We start from the raw sequence: 18,722 nt of genomic DNA on the forward strand, positions 1-18,722 counted from the left end.
GAAAGTATTCTTGTGAGTTACAGCAGATATAGGACATTGTTGTGTGAGAACTATACATGTACCCTTCAAAGAACAAGGCCAAATTTTTTTTTTTGTCAAAATGTCAGATTTTCTTTTTAAAGCCTTAACAAATGAGCCAGTTACTAGTTTATCCCAGCATGGCATCTTAAAACTGCTCGTAAGATATTGTTTCCTTCTGACAACTACCCCATAAAGTTATTGTGAGGATAAAATGGGGAGGAAGAGAACTTTCTATGCCACCTTAAACTGCTTAGAATAAAAGTGGGATATACATGTAATAAATTGGCTATTTTGATAATTTTTAATGCATTTTGCAGGATAGGAAGTGGGGTTTGCATGAAATGTGTTGGGAAGCAAACAGGGTAGTTTGGATGTAAATTTAAGTTCCTGCTAATTGCATTTGCAACAGGAGATGACACTTCTGAGGTGTTACAGTAGAAATCCACATTCTTAAAGAGAAGCTTGAAGGGAATTTATATAGAGTGTTAAATATATGATCTATTCTTATTGGTTTATTTCATCCTTTAGGACTCTAGAATGAAAAAGAGAGAGATTCCAAACATGCTTTTGCTTGTAATATAGAAATCATTTTTATGTTTAAGGGGGAAACTGTAGATGATGCAACCTGAAGCAAAACGTTGCTTTGTAAGCCCTTAGCATAATTTCCATCACATCAGGAAAATGAACTCTGATCTAGTGGATAAGATATAATTTCCTAGGTTCACATCTTTCCCAAATTGCTGGGGATACTGTGGGCTAGAAGTCAAAATACGGTAAATAATGGAGAGATAAACGCATGTATGTGCCATGCCAACAGCTTCATTCATTTAAGACAAAAAACATCACCACCAGTTCTTACATGCAACTATTTGTATTGGGTGCATATGTACTGGGCCAAACTAGGTGCAGTTTTGAGTAATGCAATGTAATTTTGTAGAAACTGTTAGTTCAGTAATTACATAACTGTCACATATTAATGGCGCTATTCCTGAAATCAGTGTGCAAATACAATTCACACTACTTTCATCTCAGAGACTTTCCTTTTTGTTTAGTAAAAGTAAAGGGACCCCTGACCATTAGGTCCAGTCGTGACCAACTCTGGGGTTGTGGCGCTCATCTCGCTTTATTGCCCGTGGGAGCCGGCGTGCAGGTCATGTGGCCAGCATGACTAAGCCGCTTCTGGCGAACCAGAGCAGCGCACGGAAATGCCGTTTACCTTCCCGCTGGAGTGGTAACTATTTATCTAATTGCACTTTGACGTGCTTTCGAACTGCTAGGTTGGCAGGAGCTGGGACCGAGCAACGGGAGCTCACTCCGTTGCGGGGATTTGAACCGCCGACCTTCTGATTGGCAAGTCCTAGGCTCTGTGGTTTAACCCACAGCGCCACCTGCGTCCCCTTTTTGTTTAGTACTACACACAAATTTGGCACTTGTTGAACTCAATGTGTTAATGTGTTATTTAACTACTTTGTTGAAATGGAGAAAAGCTACTCCGAAAGCAAGAAAGATTGATCAAGCTCAGCGTTCGAAACTCCCATTCTTCTAGGCGCGTTTTGCGGCAGGGAGTTTAATTAATGCGAGCAATTTCTGAGCTCTGGGTGCAGTACTGCGCCTAAGATTTCAGATTAAAACTGCCACTGCTGGAATGAAAGGAGGACTTTTTTTCCTCCTTCCCCACTTCCAGTCACTTTCTGAGGACTGGAGAAGGGACCCTCATAGAAATATTAGGGGGGTGGGCAGGGGAAGCATGGCTTTTTTTTCAGTCTTCAGATGAGGACTAGACCATGTGAAAAATGAATATAAGATTTTAGCTGCAATTCATTCATTTTCAGCTTTGTATTCTTGTTATAAGTAAAGCGCACCTAGACATTCCTTTGTGGCACCCATAACCTAGGTTTAAGGTGTCATTTAGCTCTTAGCTTTCATATCTGTTTCTAACACTGATTAAGCTGACTTTGTACTTGTAATTGAACTAGTTTGTATTATGTACAGTTTAAAAACTGATGTATTAGGTAGACAAGCCCTTAGGCTAGCTCTGCACATTCACTGTGATCACTTTTATGTACATAATACTTATACAGAAGCAAAGCAACCATAGTTAAACTATATACAAGCTTAAACAAATCATTTGTGAGAAAAAACCTAATTCATTGTCCTAAAAAGTCAGGCTAGTTAAAAATCTGCCAGGGAACAGTATTTATATTTTAACTTTAACTTTTAACATCAAAACTGGTTCTCAGTGTAGCAGATAAACAGTAGAATAAAAACCACTTTGGAAGGATAATGTATCTTGAAAGGTGGTTTGAAAATCTGTTAAATATCTATGAAATACAAGAAATTAAATAAACTTTTAAAAGATTAGCAAATCACGATTATTGGGTGAACACGAATGGTATTGCCTCAGGATATAGCTCTGAGTAGGTCTTGCACTTTTTGAAGAGCTGTTGACATGTTATCATAAGGAAGTATTGCTCTGTCAAAACAGCAGATTACTTTGCACCTGCGTCAAGCTGCTAATTATTCTAGTGGTGGCAGCATGAAGTATCTTGGGAGGCATGAGCTGCATTCCTAAAAATACCTTCCAGATTGGAGGTGGGGTTTCAGATGCTTCTGGCACCTTGCATACTGCCTTTTCCTGCAAGAGGCAAATCCAGTTCAGACTGTGCCTGGTGTGTGTTGATCAAGAGAGAGATTGTCCTAGGCAGGGGCAGACTGCTACTGTATTTACCTTCTCTTTTGTCAAAATATAAGGACTCATCATATCAATACAACACAGTTTGTACTTGGTGTAGCATTTGATAAGTTATGAACCAAGCCCATTTTTCTAACATATATTTGCACCTTCCCCTCTGTCATTGATGTGAATTTATGTTACTGTGGCTTCACATTCCATCAGTGTTAATAAGCAACTTCCATGTTACAGCAGCAGTGGTGATTTTTGGTTCTTTTATCTAGCTTTTCATGGTTGCTTTAAATTATTAAAGTTTATTTTTGTCATTTTTACTCTAAAGCACTCAAAAATGGATTTTGGGAATGCGAGCATTCTGTGTATTGGACAGTAGCTCTTTTCTAAATTTGAATCCTGGACTGGAATTAACAGTGGTTTTAAGAGCTATTTGAGGGGAACTTTATGCCAGTTTATTTTTGCATATACACAAATCGAGCTCTTCACTTTTAAAACATCAACTTGTTTTTTGGTCAGTGCTTATGTGAATTGTTCAAAAAAGGGCATTGTGTACTGCTGCTCCTATTGTTAACATTTGACTGTATTGCTTGAACACCTCAATAGTCCTGAGGTCAGAAGCCTGTTTAAAACACACCATGCATGTTTTACATTAATTCATTTATGGTTTGAGTCTTGAGAACTTACCTAATAACATTGTGGCAGAAGGTCAACCTACTTTGTCTTCAGACACACTAATTAAATATATGTGTGCATCATGTTCTGTGTGTTTACAGCACTTTCTTTCTATAATATTGTGCTTACAAATCTCTTATTTTTATAACTGTCCTAAGAGAGTCTGAGATCCAGTCTTGATCTACTTTTTTTTTGTTATACTCTTTTTGGTGCTGTCTAGGCATTCTCCCCACCATTGCAAATTGTGCTTAGTTTCATTGATACAATACAATACAATTGTCTGACAGCTAGAAAATTACTTACCTCCTCTAAGACTGTCATTTTAGGGGAGGTAGTGGATTGCATTGCACCTTTTGTGCCTCTTGGAGGGCCTAAAAAATACTAGATTCTCATACATTCTCAGCATTATCATGGATCTGGAAGGAAGGACTGACATACAGAACTAGAGACTAGATTAAAGGGAGAATTTTAGCCTAGGTTGCCAAATGGTTTCTTGGCACAATTCAAAGTGGTAATTTTGACTTCCAACACCCTATATGACTTGGGTACAATATGTCACTTGTTTCTATTTGAATCTGAAAAATGGTGGCAGAAAGACTGCTTCCTCCCCTTGCTTATTTGTTGGGGTCAGGAGCAGGTGGTAATGCAAAGGGGTGATTGTGGAAAGACTTTAATGAACCTTTGCAGCATGTGCTGCTTGTTAATTAAAAGAAGTACTTGTTAAAACGCAGCGCTTTCTTCTCATCCCCCACATGCTTGCATGTGCTGGGGGTGGGGTGGGGTGGGGCAGAATTCCCTGTCAGTTGTAATCTCAGCTGTAGGCTTAGTAGCAAATGCTGAATACCAGCAATATTTTCTTCTACTCCATAGTGCAGCTGAAACACATTTCACTACTGGATAGCAATGTAACATTGAGAAAGAAGCATATGTTTGTGGTGTAATCTTACGACACTTGCCTGACCTTGCCTTTCCATCAACCATCATCTTTTTTCTGTCTATGTAAGGGAAAAGGCTGATCTGTGCATATATCTTGATATCTGTGCAGCTGCTCAGGCACAGCTCTACGGTCTAATCAATGGCTGGTTGTGCTTTGTGTGTCCCTGGGTTTGTTGCGCAAACTGGACAGAATGTAGGGCAAGACAGCCACCTATTGGGGGATGCTCTATGTTGAATTTCCTACATAAAGCATGGGGTTGGACTAGATGGCCTTTAAAACACCCTTTGGCTCTACTGTGTATGGTTACTACTATCAATTGCATTGCTTGGCCTTTTGGCTCCACTCCCCTTCTCCCCTGATAATCATGTTTAGGTACAGACACTGTTGGGGTACTCTGAAAGCTTAAGCCACAATAACTTCGCAGGTCTCTAAGGTGCTACGGGACTCCCATTTTACTAAATAAATATGCCCAAGAATACCATTCTATTTGCTTGCACTTATGAATATTGGCTCTGTCTGAATGTTTAAGAGTATTTACTAACCTTCAGCTTTTCGGGCCGCTTTCAACTCCAATTGGCAGCACAGGATCCACTTTTTACAGCACGTATCTGTTGTTTTCTGTGTTTGGAGTGACCAAGTACAAAGGACAGGGCCCCTAGCTGTGCAGAAGCAGGAATTTTGGCAGGTGCAACTTTCTTTGTTCTAAATGAAACCACTGAATGGAGTTATCCAGAGGTTTGGAGTATGGATGAGAGCCAACAAGCTGTAGCTCAATCCAGATATGACTGTAGCACTAGGCAATGGATCATTGCCTAGACTAGAAGGATGGGAAGTTGCATGTTCTTGATGGGGTTCTATTTGCTCTGAAAGAGCAGGTACGTAGCTTGGGGGTACTTCTGTATCTTTTGCTGTCGCTTGAGGCTCAGGTGTCCTCAGTGGCACCAAGTGCCTTCCATCAGCTTTGGCTGGTGGCCCAGCTGTACCCTTATCAGGACAAGGATAACCTAACTTCTGTTGTCTATGCTCTGGTGATCTCTAGGTTAGATTATTGCAATTTATTATATGTAGGGCTGCCTCTGAAAGCAGATTGAAAACTTCAGATGGTGCTGAATTTGGCGGCCAGGTTGCTCCCTCAGACAAGTTGGTTTGAGCATATTACACTGATTGTGGCTCCACTGCACTGGCTGCAGATTAGTTTCCAGGCCAGCTTAAAAGTGCTGGTTTTGACCTATAAAGCCTAAAATGGCTCAGGACCACAATACCTCCAGGACTGCCTCTCCCCATATGAACCAACCTGGACCCTGCAATCATCATCTGAGGCCCTTCAGCTTTCTACTCAGCAAGGAGAGACAGACTAGATAAAATCAAGGTGAAACTACCTTACTGCATACCCCACCCCCTTTTGTATTTGCTGGTATTCCCCGACCATTTAGAAAGTTCTAGTCAGTGTGTTTGAAGCCATTTCAGTGTCTGTTTTTCTCCACTGACAGACCTTGAGTGGAGGAGGGATGGAGCACTGAGCTTTCTTTGACAGTCAACCTCTCGCCTCATTAGGTTTTCATGTTGCTGTGCAACTGTGAAATTCATCAGCCACTTGCAAGTGTGGTAATAGAGAATAAATCTAAGATGACTTGTCTTACAAGATTGAAGCATAAACAGTTTTTGTTGACACCCTTTTCCTCTTGGAGGAATGGAGCTAAGCTTTTGCCCCAAGTGCTCACCTCTTCTAAAATAGTCTGTACCTCAAAATAAAAGCGTTGGTATCTTCAAGTGGATTTCTCACTTCACAGATCCAGAACTTTTTATCTCAGGTCTCCATATATTGTTCTGCTAGTCTTAAGTGAAGATGTCTGATTTGCCTGTTTTGGGAAGCTCTAGTTCACGTTGGTCCAATAGTATTGTACATGGAAGTGGTTGTTTGTTGTTGTTTTTTAAAAATCCAGTGATTTCCTTGAACTTAAAGCGAGTTTTTGCCATTTCACATCATTTAAATAGCTGTCTAGCAAACTAGTTTTGCCTCTATAAGGATTGGTTAGGACCTGAACCAATGGTTTCAAGTTACAAGAAAGGAGATTGTGACTGAACGTTAGGAAGAACTTGTTTGACAGTAGAACAGACCTCCTTGGAAGGTGGTAGATTCTTCCTTGGAAGTTTTTAAGCAGAGGGTGGATGGTCATCTGTCATGGGTGCTTTAGTTGAGATTCCTACATTGCAGGGGGTTCAACTAGATGACCCTTGAGGTCCCTTCCAACTCTACAGTTCTATGATTCTGTAAAACTCAATGGAGGAATTTCCATCAGAATTGAGCTGCTCAACTTACAGCAGAAACAGCTGAGACTGCATACTAATAGGAGAATGTGCATATTACCTGGTGGATGTACAAATTGCAGTTGAGATACATGCATTTCTCAGAGCCTGTTGGGGATTATGCATAATGATAAGAGAATATATGAAATTCAGCTGATATATGCACAGTTACCGAGGTCTGTGGGAGATTATGTATATTGACTGGGGTACAGTTCTCTCTTCATGGAAGGATTATGTGCATATTCACCATGAAACCTGGTGAATGTGCACAATGGCCAGTTGTTATGCACATTAACCAGTCAACTTAGATTCCCCTTAACTTGTAGGTTTTAGATTGTTATCTGCTTTAAGCTTCCTGTTTGGTTTGAAAGGTGGGATTTAAATATATGAACTGTCGGACTCTTTGTTGTGGAAAGCCAATTTTGGGTGCAGCTGTTTTTCCACATAGTTTCCAAATAGTATAGGAAGCAGCTTTGCCATTCTTTAAATGTGGAAAATGATTCATGTGCTGGTGGTTATTCTTAGAAATAAAACAAGTTTCGCTTTTCAAAAAGCTGCTAGCTATTGCAGTTGTTCCGATGTTCCCCGGGTGTTAATGTGTTCCCAGGATAAATAATCAAGGAATCAGGTCAGATTATTTCTCCATCCAGCTCAATATTGTCTGCTGTATGGGCTCTGCACTGTTTCAGACAGGAGTCTTTGCCATTCCTACCCAGAGATGCCAAGGATTGAACTAGGGACCATCACACATACTGTGGCTTCAGAGTTTTGATTCTTTATCATTCAAAGAATGCTGCAGTTGTTTAACTCAGACTATTCTTTCTAGTGGCCCATGCAACATAGATATCATCTGTGGCAAATGATAACCTGGATAAAAAAAGCCCACATCCCTTCAAGAGCCACATAACAGTATCCTTCCAAGTCCCTGTATCTTAGATGGGACCACCTATGCATTGTTACCATTTTCAGAATATTCTTCACAGTAAAATGTTTACTTCCATTTTGATTACAGCAAGCCATCTAGATTTCGTATTGTCAGCTTGAAAAACATGACAATGCACACAATCCTTTAAAGCAAGCTAGAAGTTACTGGTAATTTCTTTTTTGAAAATATTTAAAAAGGTTTCTGAACAAGGCCTCTTAGCTGAGTGGCTGCCCCTGTCAGGTCCTGCAGTACTGAGGAAAGTGGTTTGAGTCTCAGTGGTTCAGAAATGCAGTCTTCAGCTATAATTGTTGTAGGTCTTGGGTGGTTTTTATCTGTTTCCTGTATGTTGTCGATTTTAATTTGAATGTTAGTTCCTTTAATGTTGAAGGAAGATGAATAGTATTTGGTGTTTATGGTGGTAGAAATGAACTTGGAATCAAGGACACCAGTAAAACAGCAACAGCAACCAGGCTGCCTTCAGAAACAATTTTCTTTCTCTTTGTATATGGACATACAACTCCACATGTAAAGAATCCATATGCACCCTATTAAATTCAAAGGATGCACACATACACAGCATTAAGCAAGTGTTTCTTTTTAAGAAATGCCGAGGGAACAGCCAGAAAAGGGGATATTTATGGAAAGAGACAGCAATATATGCAGTCATTGCTTTTGGGGTGAATGCTTGAAGGAACTTGGCTTTTGATCACATTAGGGATATGCTCTTAATTTGAAATAGTTTATTTTAAAATTCAGTGCATTCAGCTTTCAGCATCAGTTTGCATATAGTTCAGAGCTGAAAAAGCTGTGGCCCTCTAGATACACCGAAACTCCCATCATCCTTTACTATTGACCACCCTGGCTGGGGCTCCTTGCAGTTTTTTTTTAAAAAAAACCCTATATTTTATTGATTACCAAAAGGACAAGGCAATTAACTAGGTAACCAATAGATCTCTTCCACATGCACCCAAAAATGGATGTATACCTAGTTACAACATCATTTGAAAAAGAAAGAAGTATGACAAAACATACTTTAGCTATGGCCCCAGAGTTTCAAGAAAGCATTAGATATGTGTAGGTTCTGTTTATGTTTGGGCTCCATTATTTATATACCAATTGATTATTAAAAACATCAACCTGAAAGCAGTTTACAAAGTCTTATACTGAAGGTAAATTTTTCCACCATAGCCATATTCATGTGAATCTACAACTGAAATGATTGTCAGCTGTCTTCCAACTTTTTGCAACTTCATGCTGCTAGCAGCAATGGAAATCAACATTTCGTGTATTAAATCTTAATTGTCACCCTTCCAAAGGTTTTGAAGTGCCAGTTGCAGGCGTGCGTATTAAGTTCGGTCGGTGGCAGCATTAATTTCTCTGAAAATCATCTCCCATTATAAAGAATCTCGGGGCAGTCCCAAGGCATGTTTATAAAGAACTCTATATGCCCCATCCCCTCCAACGCTGAAAACTTTTGTTTGTCATTATACAGATTAGCCTTGGTGGAGGTTGATGCCACCAATGAATCCACTTAAGGGAGTATTCCCATTCCTAGTTGAGTATCCCAAAATATCAAAATCATTTGGGAATTCCTTCCCCACAGAGGTGTGTCTGGCACCTTCATTATAGTTTCCAATGTTTGCTGAAGGCACACCTCTTTACCCTGGTCTTGGGCACCTGAGACCCACCCTATTCCTGCCACTGTAATTTGTTTAATCTGTTTTTAATGTTGAATTTTAAATGGTTCTGACTCCCTGGGACCTCATGGTGAATGGCAGTTAAAGAATTGAATGAATGAATAATAGTTTTTCCTCTAGCAATTAGACTCGTAATTACAATAGTTTTCAGGCTAAATTCATTTCTCTGTTGTGTGTGTTCTCCGTATTCCAGTATATCCAACCTGCAACACAGCACCCACTTCTGAGTTTCTCCCTGTATTAGTCTGCATTTTTTTTCTCTTCTGAAAAGGAAAATGGGTTGTGCTAGGGCTGCTGATCTTAGCTTGGGGCTTAGCCCAGTTGTGGGTCCCAATCCATCCTCGTAATGGAGTCTCTTGATTTCTGAAATGAGCCCTGCCAAAAGAATAGGTTCTAGTCGAAAGCAGCTAATATATGAAACGGCCCTCTTATTTGGTAGTTGTCCTCCACACAATCATTTTCATATGTCATTTTCCAGTGGTTACACATGAATACTTCCTCTTTAAAATTCTTTTCAATCTAGCAAACCAATCCATCTTCAGAACACTCAAATGGGATTCTTCTTGTGCTTGTGGCTTGGTTAAAATGAAGAATAGGCTGTTGCTTGCTAAACACTCAGGCTACAGCAAACCAATTAGCTTCTAAAGCACTGCAGCACTTCAGAGGCTGTATTGTTGCCACAGACTAACATGGCTGCTTCTTCTGGAATTTGTCGCAATACAACTGAATATTTTGTCTCTGTGTCGCTAAGGGCATGTTACAGTCCTTGCAACAGTCAGTGCAGTTGGTGATACAAAGAGGGAGCTCCCAGGTTGACTGAGTACTAAAGCCTGTTTGGAAAGCATGGACATTAAAGAGAGAGATTTCCACCACCCAAATCAATTGTAGCGGTTAGGGCAGCCTGAGGACATTAGATGTGACACAACGTCAGGTTGTAGACTGGAGCATCCCTTTGAGCTGTTTTTTTTTTTTTTTAATCTACTGCTTTCTTCTGTTTTTAATTCTTCTTTGAGCGTTTAAAATATTCAAGCCACTTATTTCAGCTGCTTCTGGTAATATTCCAGCAGATTAGCTCATCTCACTGTTTATAAAAAGCACATTAGATCTTTTAAGAGGCAGCATCTGCTGATGTGAAAACCAGTGTGGTGCTGCTGCGCTTGGAGCTGGGCAACCTAGATTCAGATCCCTGTTTGCTTCACTGTCCTTGCAAGTCTAACATAGCTGCTTCTCCCCAAATTGAATTCTCCCTCTCCTGACATAAAATCATAAGAGTTGTAGAGTTGGAAGGGACCCTGAGGATCATCTGTTGTTTTCACGTTTAACAGGAAATCTATATTCTTGCTTGATAGCTTTCCACTGACATGTTCTTCCAGTTCTCACATAGCCTCCACCCCCTCCCAATATATCGGATTGTTTCCTTTTCGATTTCCCCAGCAATTTATTTTTAACATAAATTTCCAGGATTTTCATATCGTTGTGCCCTGTGGGCTTTGGAAAAACAAATGGCTATTTAGATAATGCATTCCCACCTCTGGCATTTTAGTAATGCCAGCTGTTCATCTGATGGGAGCGGCAGCAGCTATCTTAAAAGGTTCCCTGTATTTTGAAGAACCTCAATTCACATCTATGCACTCATGATGTTAATGAATTTTAATTTTTTTAAATCTTTCCATAAATAAGTAGTAACAAAAACAGGCTTTAAAATGGGAACATGTCACTCAAGCCTATGTTTTGTTGACCTTCACTCATATCTAAATGCTGGAAATGGTTAGAGTTGATTGAAATATTAACCAGTTGGTCAATATTTTTGTGTGTGCGGGCACACACGTTTATTTACTTGCTTTGTTTAAGGCATTTAAGCAAAGGTCAGGGACCACATCAAGGTCAAGTGGTGGGACAGCATCTTAGCTTATGCCTAGCCATGTACCCTAGAACTGTGCTGTAAACTTCAGAACCGTGTAACCTGCAACTTGATCATGCTTGGTCATTGTAATGATGTTTAGAATAAAGCATTTGGCAGTAATTGAGCTAAGAATCTGAATACTGTGTCCACAGGTGGGAGCTGGGGACATGGATGGAGTTACCTCCCTTGCTAGGGTCATTGTTGGTGGCCCTTTATAAAGGTGAGAGACCTCATTATGGGTTGAAGTATTCATTGTAGTGACATCCAGGCTCCAAGGAAAGACAGAAAAACACTTGCTGAAGGCAAGAGTTGCCAAGTTTAGGACTTTGAGTCAAAATAAAATAATATGAGGCAACAGAAACAAGAATCTATCCTCAACATTGAATGCACTTTATTCACATGAACAATGTGCAACACACCGGGTACCTTTCTTTTTCTGGGAGTGTTTGCTGCTCCTCATACCCTCTCCAACTGAATTTGGTTGCCATGAAGAAAAGGACCAGTTATATTTGACTCTTTAGTTGAATATAGCAGGAGGAAATGCAGGCTAGCATGTCAGTGAATTATCCTGTGATTATTTTCAGTACAGTGGATGCCACTGATGAAGATTCATTTGAGTCTGGTGTGTGAATGTATATATTGACTTAATGTGCTAGCATCAGTTCATTATTCTATTGCAGTACTGGTTCATTTCCTTGAGAACAAATACCAGCTGGAAACGTCTGCAGGCCACCAACTTGAAGACCCTTACAACTCTTAACTACTTCTGACATTTTGATTAGAAAAGTTAAAAAAAAAACCACTAAAATGAATCTGTGACAATTTCATTTCAGTTTTAACAGATGGATTTCAAATGAAACCACAAAAATTTGCTTGTGCTGAATTACTATGTATTTGAGGACTCAGGTCTGCAGAAGTATATTAATTTATAAATTAAATGAGTTACCTCACTAGACTAAGACTTAGGCTCAAGCTTCCCAGTTCGATCCCAGAATACTGGTTGCAGAGGGAATTTTCAAAGCTTTTTGATAGAGGAATATTTCTCTCCCCCCCCCCCCCGCCACCACCCTGAATCTGGAGATGCGCCAGATCTTTCCTTACACTGTGCAGTGTAATGCTTCGTGATGCACAGATGGCTGTGATACACCACAATCCAATCCCATTGATTGCAAATTCTGATAGCAGAGATGTATGTTGTTTTTCCATCCCATGTTATGTAAACATGCCATTGGGACACCTTCTGTTTTCTATCTGCTTGAGAGTAATTTCTTTTGAGGCTGATAAGGTAAGGTAATCTTTATGGTTCTTGTTCATCTATTTGAGGCTTTACTGCTTCAAAGGGTGATGTAAACAAGCTGTTTCTGAACTCTGCATTTCCTACCTTACAGGTTAGCTGCCTTAGACACAGTTAATGCAAAACAACTGAAGCATCCATTTTGTTGGACTTGCAGCAGCTTCTGTGAGGAAATCTGTCTTTTCAGTGAGCATGCTCAGTTGACAGCCTGCCAAATTTGAGCTAAGCTTCATTTAATAAAGATTTAGTCTGTGGGGATGTGTCAGTACAAACTGCATTTGGAGAGTGGGAGAGATTATCCTTTTCTAAATCATTGTTCTGCAGAGAAGCTTTCAGCAAGTATACTGATAAAATGGAAAAGAACAACTTCCCTGCAGGAGTCTATGTACAACTCATGAGTGGTTCATGCTTGAAATTAGGGTAGTGATGAAAGAATCGGGTACCTGTGACCCCTCCTTGGAGGTTGCTAAGATACCAGCATCTCAACTATGGGGAAAGCTCTCTTGGTCCAATTCTGACACCATTTTATGTAGGAAGTTGTTAAATAATAATAGCAATTAACAGTATTTTTGTTCCACCCTTCCTCCAGTGGGTTCAGGGCACGTGTGTATGATTCCTCCCTTTTACCTTTGCAGTAATCCTATGGGGTAGATCACCAGTCAAGCTTTGTGACCAAGTGGTGTTTTGAACCTGGGTCTCCCCACCTTGTTCAGTGCGCCAGCTCCCTAGACTACCCAGGTTGCGGTTGCCTGCCCCCATGCTACATTTCTCTTCAGTGTTTGACTGGGTTTGTGGAGAGGTCTGATATTTGTGAATGCCTATGTCAGGCACAGGCAAACCCCGGTCCTCCAGAGGTTTAGGACTACGGTTCCCATCATCCCTGACCACTGGTCCTGTTAGCTAGGGATGATGGGAATTGTAGTCCCAAACATCTGGAGGGCCGGAGTTTGCTTATGCCTGGCCTATGTGCATCTTACAAAGAATTACCATTCACTTTGGCAACATAAAACGCCCTTCACTGCCTTCAAAGGGTAAATGTGGCATGTAGAACTCTAAAAACATTTCACCGTCCCCTGGTCCTTTTAATACACCTCTGAGAATGGCTGCAAAGGAGCAGATGATGTCACCCTTTGGCATGATACAGCGGAAACTCCAGTAAGCTCCTAAGAGTGTATGTGCATGCAGACTTCTGTGGTAGGGATCATGTGAGGGTTGTTTCTTTTCTTTTCTTTTGTGAAAGGAGGGAATTCTCTCAAATCTTTCACAGTCCTGCAGCTCAATCCTGCTGTCTTAACCCATGGTTAAGAGAGAACTTGGAAGTAGCACGCTATTTTAGATGAGTTTGCTGCAAAATGATTATTGCAGACCACAGGTTCTATAATAAATGCCTTAGCACAACTTCAGCTTGTTTTGTTTTTAAATATAACTTTGAGCAGTGCTGCATTGAAATGAGAAGCAGGAGCAACAAACAAAAGGTTTGATTTGAGAATTTATCCTTTTTACTCCTCTTTGAGGCTGAACTGTAGTTCAGTATTAGGGTATATGCTTTGCATGCAGGGGGTTGCAGCTTTAGTCCCTGAGATCACCAGGTAAATGCACCACAAATGGGAGAATCCTCCCTCTTCTTGAAGACACTGGGGTGCTGCTCGTGGTCTGAGTGGGCCAGGGGTAGCCTGCATGTTGGACTTCAGATCCGATCCTCAGTACACCTTGGTCATAATAACTGGGGCTGATGGAAATTGGAATCCAACAGCATCCAGAGGGCACCAGCTTAGGTAAGGTTGTTCCAAACTAGTTGGATTCTGAAATCCTGGGACAACTCCTTTGCCACGTGAGTGGCATCTAGTGTAGTAGGCAACCTGTCATTCTGCAATCAGTGGTATTTGCTTAGCTGAAAGCTTTGATGTTGCTCAGTTTCCCAGCAAGGATAAGCACAAATGTGTGTGCTTTCTTTTCGGCAGGCGTTTTTGTGGTATTTCAGTTGTATAGTGGCAGTCTACCTGTTTTTAGGACTAACTTTTCATTTAATTGTAGTATTTTTAATGTCATTTCCAAGGCTAAGGGAGAGTTTTTATTGTTAAAAATTCATACTTTCTGTAATTTTATCAGGATTGCAAGAGGACAGGAAGGGCAAAAGAGACGTAACTGATTAAAAATAAAATCCCTTCTATTGCACATTTCTGGGACAGATTTGTCTGTGGAGTGAAGGTTACTAACATTACTGTGTTGGCACAAATCCCTTGGGCTCCATTCCAGGACTTGCAATTCAGTGTCATTTTACAGTCAGTAACCTCCAGATTTGTGTCCAAAAAGCAATTGGTTCAAGTATTTGTGTGTGTGTGTGTGTGTGTGTGTGTGTGTGTGTGTGTTTAAATTGCAGAAAATGAATGAATTTGAATAAGTCATGCTAGAATGACATCTGAGTTCCTCATACTGAGTTGGTATAGATGTAATACCAAACTGTGGTTTGGTACTACCTGAACCCCTTAAAGGAACCCCAATCTCATGCATTACCTCCTTCCCTGGCTTGCAGCCAATCATTGCTTGCCATTTCATCCAGCAAATGGTGATTCGCACTTCTCCTCCACTGGAAATGAGATGCTGCAGTGTGGGGGTTAGGACTTTGCAGAAACTACTCCAGCATGGCCCGTTTTCTCAGTTGGCTCTGTTTTGCCCTCAATGATGTCGCATAGCCAAAGCTATCCAATTCATGATGTGATGCAATTGATCAGCTTGTCTTAAATAATCCTTGTAGCAAATCTAGAAAGAAGGCATGGTAATTTAGAAGTAGGGGGAAATGAAAAAGAGGAGAAAAGGGAGGTTTTTTGGGTGGAGGGGAAGAACAGTATGATGATTTAAAAGGGTTATGGGAAAGATCTCTAACTTCTTAAAAGCATCACTCTGGCATTGAGCTAATAAAGATAAGTCTGGGAGGGATAGGCTCCCCATGTAGCCCCCAGAGTAGCCATTTATCTTCTACCATGATGGCACTCCTCTTACTATGCTTTTTCAGTTGTCTACATGCATGCAATCTGAGAAAAGCAAAGAAGTCTAACTACACGCATTCTTCCCAGATTTGGAGGTTTAGAGACTCATTTGGCTGCACAGTGAATTCTGTGGCCACAGTGTATGCTACCAGTGTATTTAACCATCAGCCTAAATTATGATTCTGTGCAATAAACTGTATGAAGAAAAATGTTTTCTCACAGGCTTAGCTTTCAGTTTAAAACTGCACATTAATGAAGGACTTTACAAAAGCCTCATCTATTCATACTGAGGCGGAGTGGGTTTAATATAAGGTTACCAGGCATCCCCATTTCCCAGGGACAGTCCCCAGATTTACATATCAGTCCCCATACAAAATCCATTGAAGTTGAAAAGTGTCCCCGGATTCCTTGAAAAAAATCTGGTAACCTTAGTTTAAGAGCCCCTTTCATGTGACAGGAGCCTTAGCTAATGTGGTAGCCAATGTTTGTGGCCTTCAGCCCTCCATACTTCAAAAATATGCCCCCAGTGCTAATCAGTGATGCAAAGAAATAAGCTGTAAATGTGAAGTAGCCCTCACTTAAAATACAGTCCAGGTAAACTCCCCCTGTGACTCAATCTGGATTTTAAAAGGGAATTCCTTATTTGCTGGCCTCTCAAGATTTTGTGAGCAATAGTACTTGTGGAGATCACAGCAATTGGGCCACAGAGGTGATTTTGTATATTCCTGCTATGGAAATGCCTCTCGGTTAACTGTTTTTTCTCTCTCTTCCTCAGGCCCTCTTGCTGCTGGGTGGTGTTGCTCTCTCCTGCCTTGCTCTGGATCTCCTCTTCCTCCTTTTCTATTCCTTCTGGTTATGTTGTCGCCATCGGAAAACTGAAGAACAGCTGAATGCAGATTGCTGCTGTACAGCTTGGTGTGTCATCATTGCAACTCTGGTCTGCAGGTAAGTCCTCCCCCTCCTCCAGACTAACAGAAGGGCAAACAGAACTAATCTGACAAAGGCAGAGATAAAGTTGCCTTCTCATTCTGCCACTGCTGCCACATTTACCCAGCCAGCTACCCAAAGTTGTAGCTTTTCAAACATAGCCTTCACCAGTATGATTCAAGATAATATTCTCTTCCCTAGCAGGCTCCATAGTAAGTGTAAATAAACTTTTGGTCTCTTCCTGATCCAGGCTCATTGGGCTGCTTAAGTCAGTGTAGATCTGTGGTGAAACTGTTGGCTTAGCATTGTGTCTGTTAGATCATAAACCTCTGGGCAAGGCCTACCCTATCTTTGTATATTGTTTGGAAATCCACATCATCAGAGTATGTAAAATGAAACTGATCCAACAACACATCCCCCAGAAAATCAGGAATCCACCAGGATCCATCAGTGGGGGCAGGCCAGCTGAATGGGCCCATTTTTGCAGGAGGAAATTGTTTCCACCAAGTGCTAACTTGATTGTCAGTTATCTGCATGCACAGAGCATACTAAAAACTGCAAGAGTCATTGTAATGCTTTCCTCTGAGAGTAGCATGTGGAGGTAATCCCCCATTCAAGGTCATATTGTCCTTAGAATAGAAACAAACATGTAGTTCTGCAGTGTCAAGCTGGCATTCTATCTTTGTTGTTTTTCTAACCTCCAGGAATATCTGAAATATCCTTCAAATGCCTTATCCTTATAGTCTTCTCCCGACTTGATTTTTGTGGAAAACTTTTGTTGTTTGCTAGTTTTGTGCTAAGCACAGCTAGTAAGGTACTTTTCTTACCCCCATTAAAAAAAAAGGAATTCACACAATTAAAAAAAAACCACCTGGATTCCTTGGAGAGTTTATTTGCTTGGGTTTGAATGGCAAAAGCTGGAAGTGCAAGCAAGCAAGTTTGTTCACCACCTGAGACTTAGAACAGGGCAGACAGTAGAGGGAATGGGGCTCCTCACCTCTCTGTTCTTGATTGGGGATGATGATCGGTACAAATTGGTTATTCTGGTAGCATGAGTAATAATGAGCTTATTTGCCCACAGACAGGTATGTTTCATGGAGCATTTTTCTAAAGTGAACAGGGCAGAAGTTCTGCTCTTTCTGCATGAAAGCTTGAGATAGATTTGCTTTCAAACTATATTGCAGCACACAGGGGTGACCTCTGTCCATCCACAGAGCTATTTAGATGCCTCTCTGCATTTTAAATTGCATTTATCAAAAGACTGATCAGGGAAAACTTCAGCCAATGGTCCTTGTAGCTATTTCTGATCTCTTGGCACCTTGAGCAATTAGAAAAATTCACTGCCAGTCTTTTAAACAGTGGTATTTCTAGCCCTTTTACCAGACCTTTCTTGGCAACCACCCATTGCTGTGTGACCAACAGATCTGCAGCACCTTGGTGCATGAGAGAGTCAGGGTCTCTGGAGAGGGCAAAACATTTCAGTTTTGAATAGCACAATTAACTTTTGCCTTTACTCTTGCCCATTCTGAATGTTATTTTGGGTTATCCTCTAGCCCCTTTCCTCAATCTACCATCAAGCATTGCATTTGCAGACTTTTAATCCCGCATATGACAAACCTAGACAGCATCTTAAAAAGCAGGGAAATCACCTTGCCAACAAAGGTCCGTATAGTTAAAGCTATGGTTTCCCCAGTAGTGATGTATGGAAGTGAGAGCTGGACTATAAAGAAGGTTGATCGTCGAAGAATTGATGCTTTTGAATTATGGTGCTGGAGGAGACTCTTGAGAGTCCCATGGACTGCAAGAAGATCAAACCTATCCATTCTGAAGGAAATCAGCCCTGAGTGCTCACTGGAAGGACAGATCCTGAAGCTGAGGCTCCAATACTTTGGCCATTAAGCACTGTGATTTGAGGGTTCTTGTTTTTGGTCTCTTAGGAGAGTGTTCCTAACCATGGCTCTAATCTAGGGTTTCTCATAGGTAGCCACCAGAGACTTGGGGTGTAGCCACCAAGGCACTCGGCTGTCTTTTGTGGGATGTGTCTGGGCTGCAGGTGTTCTTGCAGCTGCCATGCATAGGCAGGATTAGAACTAATGGGTAGAAATGGCAGTGAAGCAGATTTCAGCTAAACATTTGGATAGACGTCCTAGTGGTAAGAACTGTTTTACTTTGGAACAGGACTGCCTCAGGAGCTGGTGTCTCCTTTGCTGGAGGTATTAAAGAAGAGTCTGGGTGGACTCAGGAATGTCTTGCTTGGTAGATCATGAATTAAGGAGGGAATTGGACTTCCAGGACACCTTCCAACTCTGATTCCAATCCTCCAAAAACACATTTGTCACTTTTAATGTACCTATGGACACTGTAGA

General features: G+C 40.9%; 2 protein-coding genes across 3 annotated transcripts in view; both read left to right on the plus strand.

The window, feature by feature from the left end:
• Nucleotides 1-18,722, plus strand: part of CARD11 (caspase recruitment domain family member 11) — a 308,118-nt gene that overhangs the window by 287,350 nt on the left and 2,046 nt on the right. The window lies entirely within an intron of this gene.
• TTYH3 (tweety family member 3) overlaps nucleotides 1-18,722 on the plus strand; it is a 79,108-nt gene that overhangs the window by 17,143 nt on the left and 43,243 nt on the right. For both annotated transcript variants that reach the window (XM_080981090.1, XM_080981091.1), the window contains exon 2: nucleotides 16,205-16,374. In XM_080981090.1, the coding sequence (XP_080837216.1) occupies nucleotides 16,205-16,374 (170 nt within the window). The remainder of the gene's footprint in view (nucleotides 1-16,204; nucleotides 16,375-18,722) is intronic.

Source organism: Podarcis pityusensis (genome assembly GCF_964106645.2).
Source record: "Podarcis pityusensis genome assembly, chromosome: 14".
NCBI classification, from domain to species: Eukaryota; Metazoa; Chordata; class Lepidosauria; order Squamata; family Lacertidae; genus Podarcis; species Podarcis pityusensis.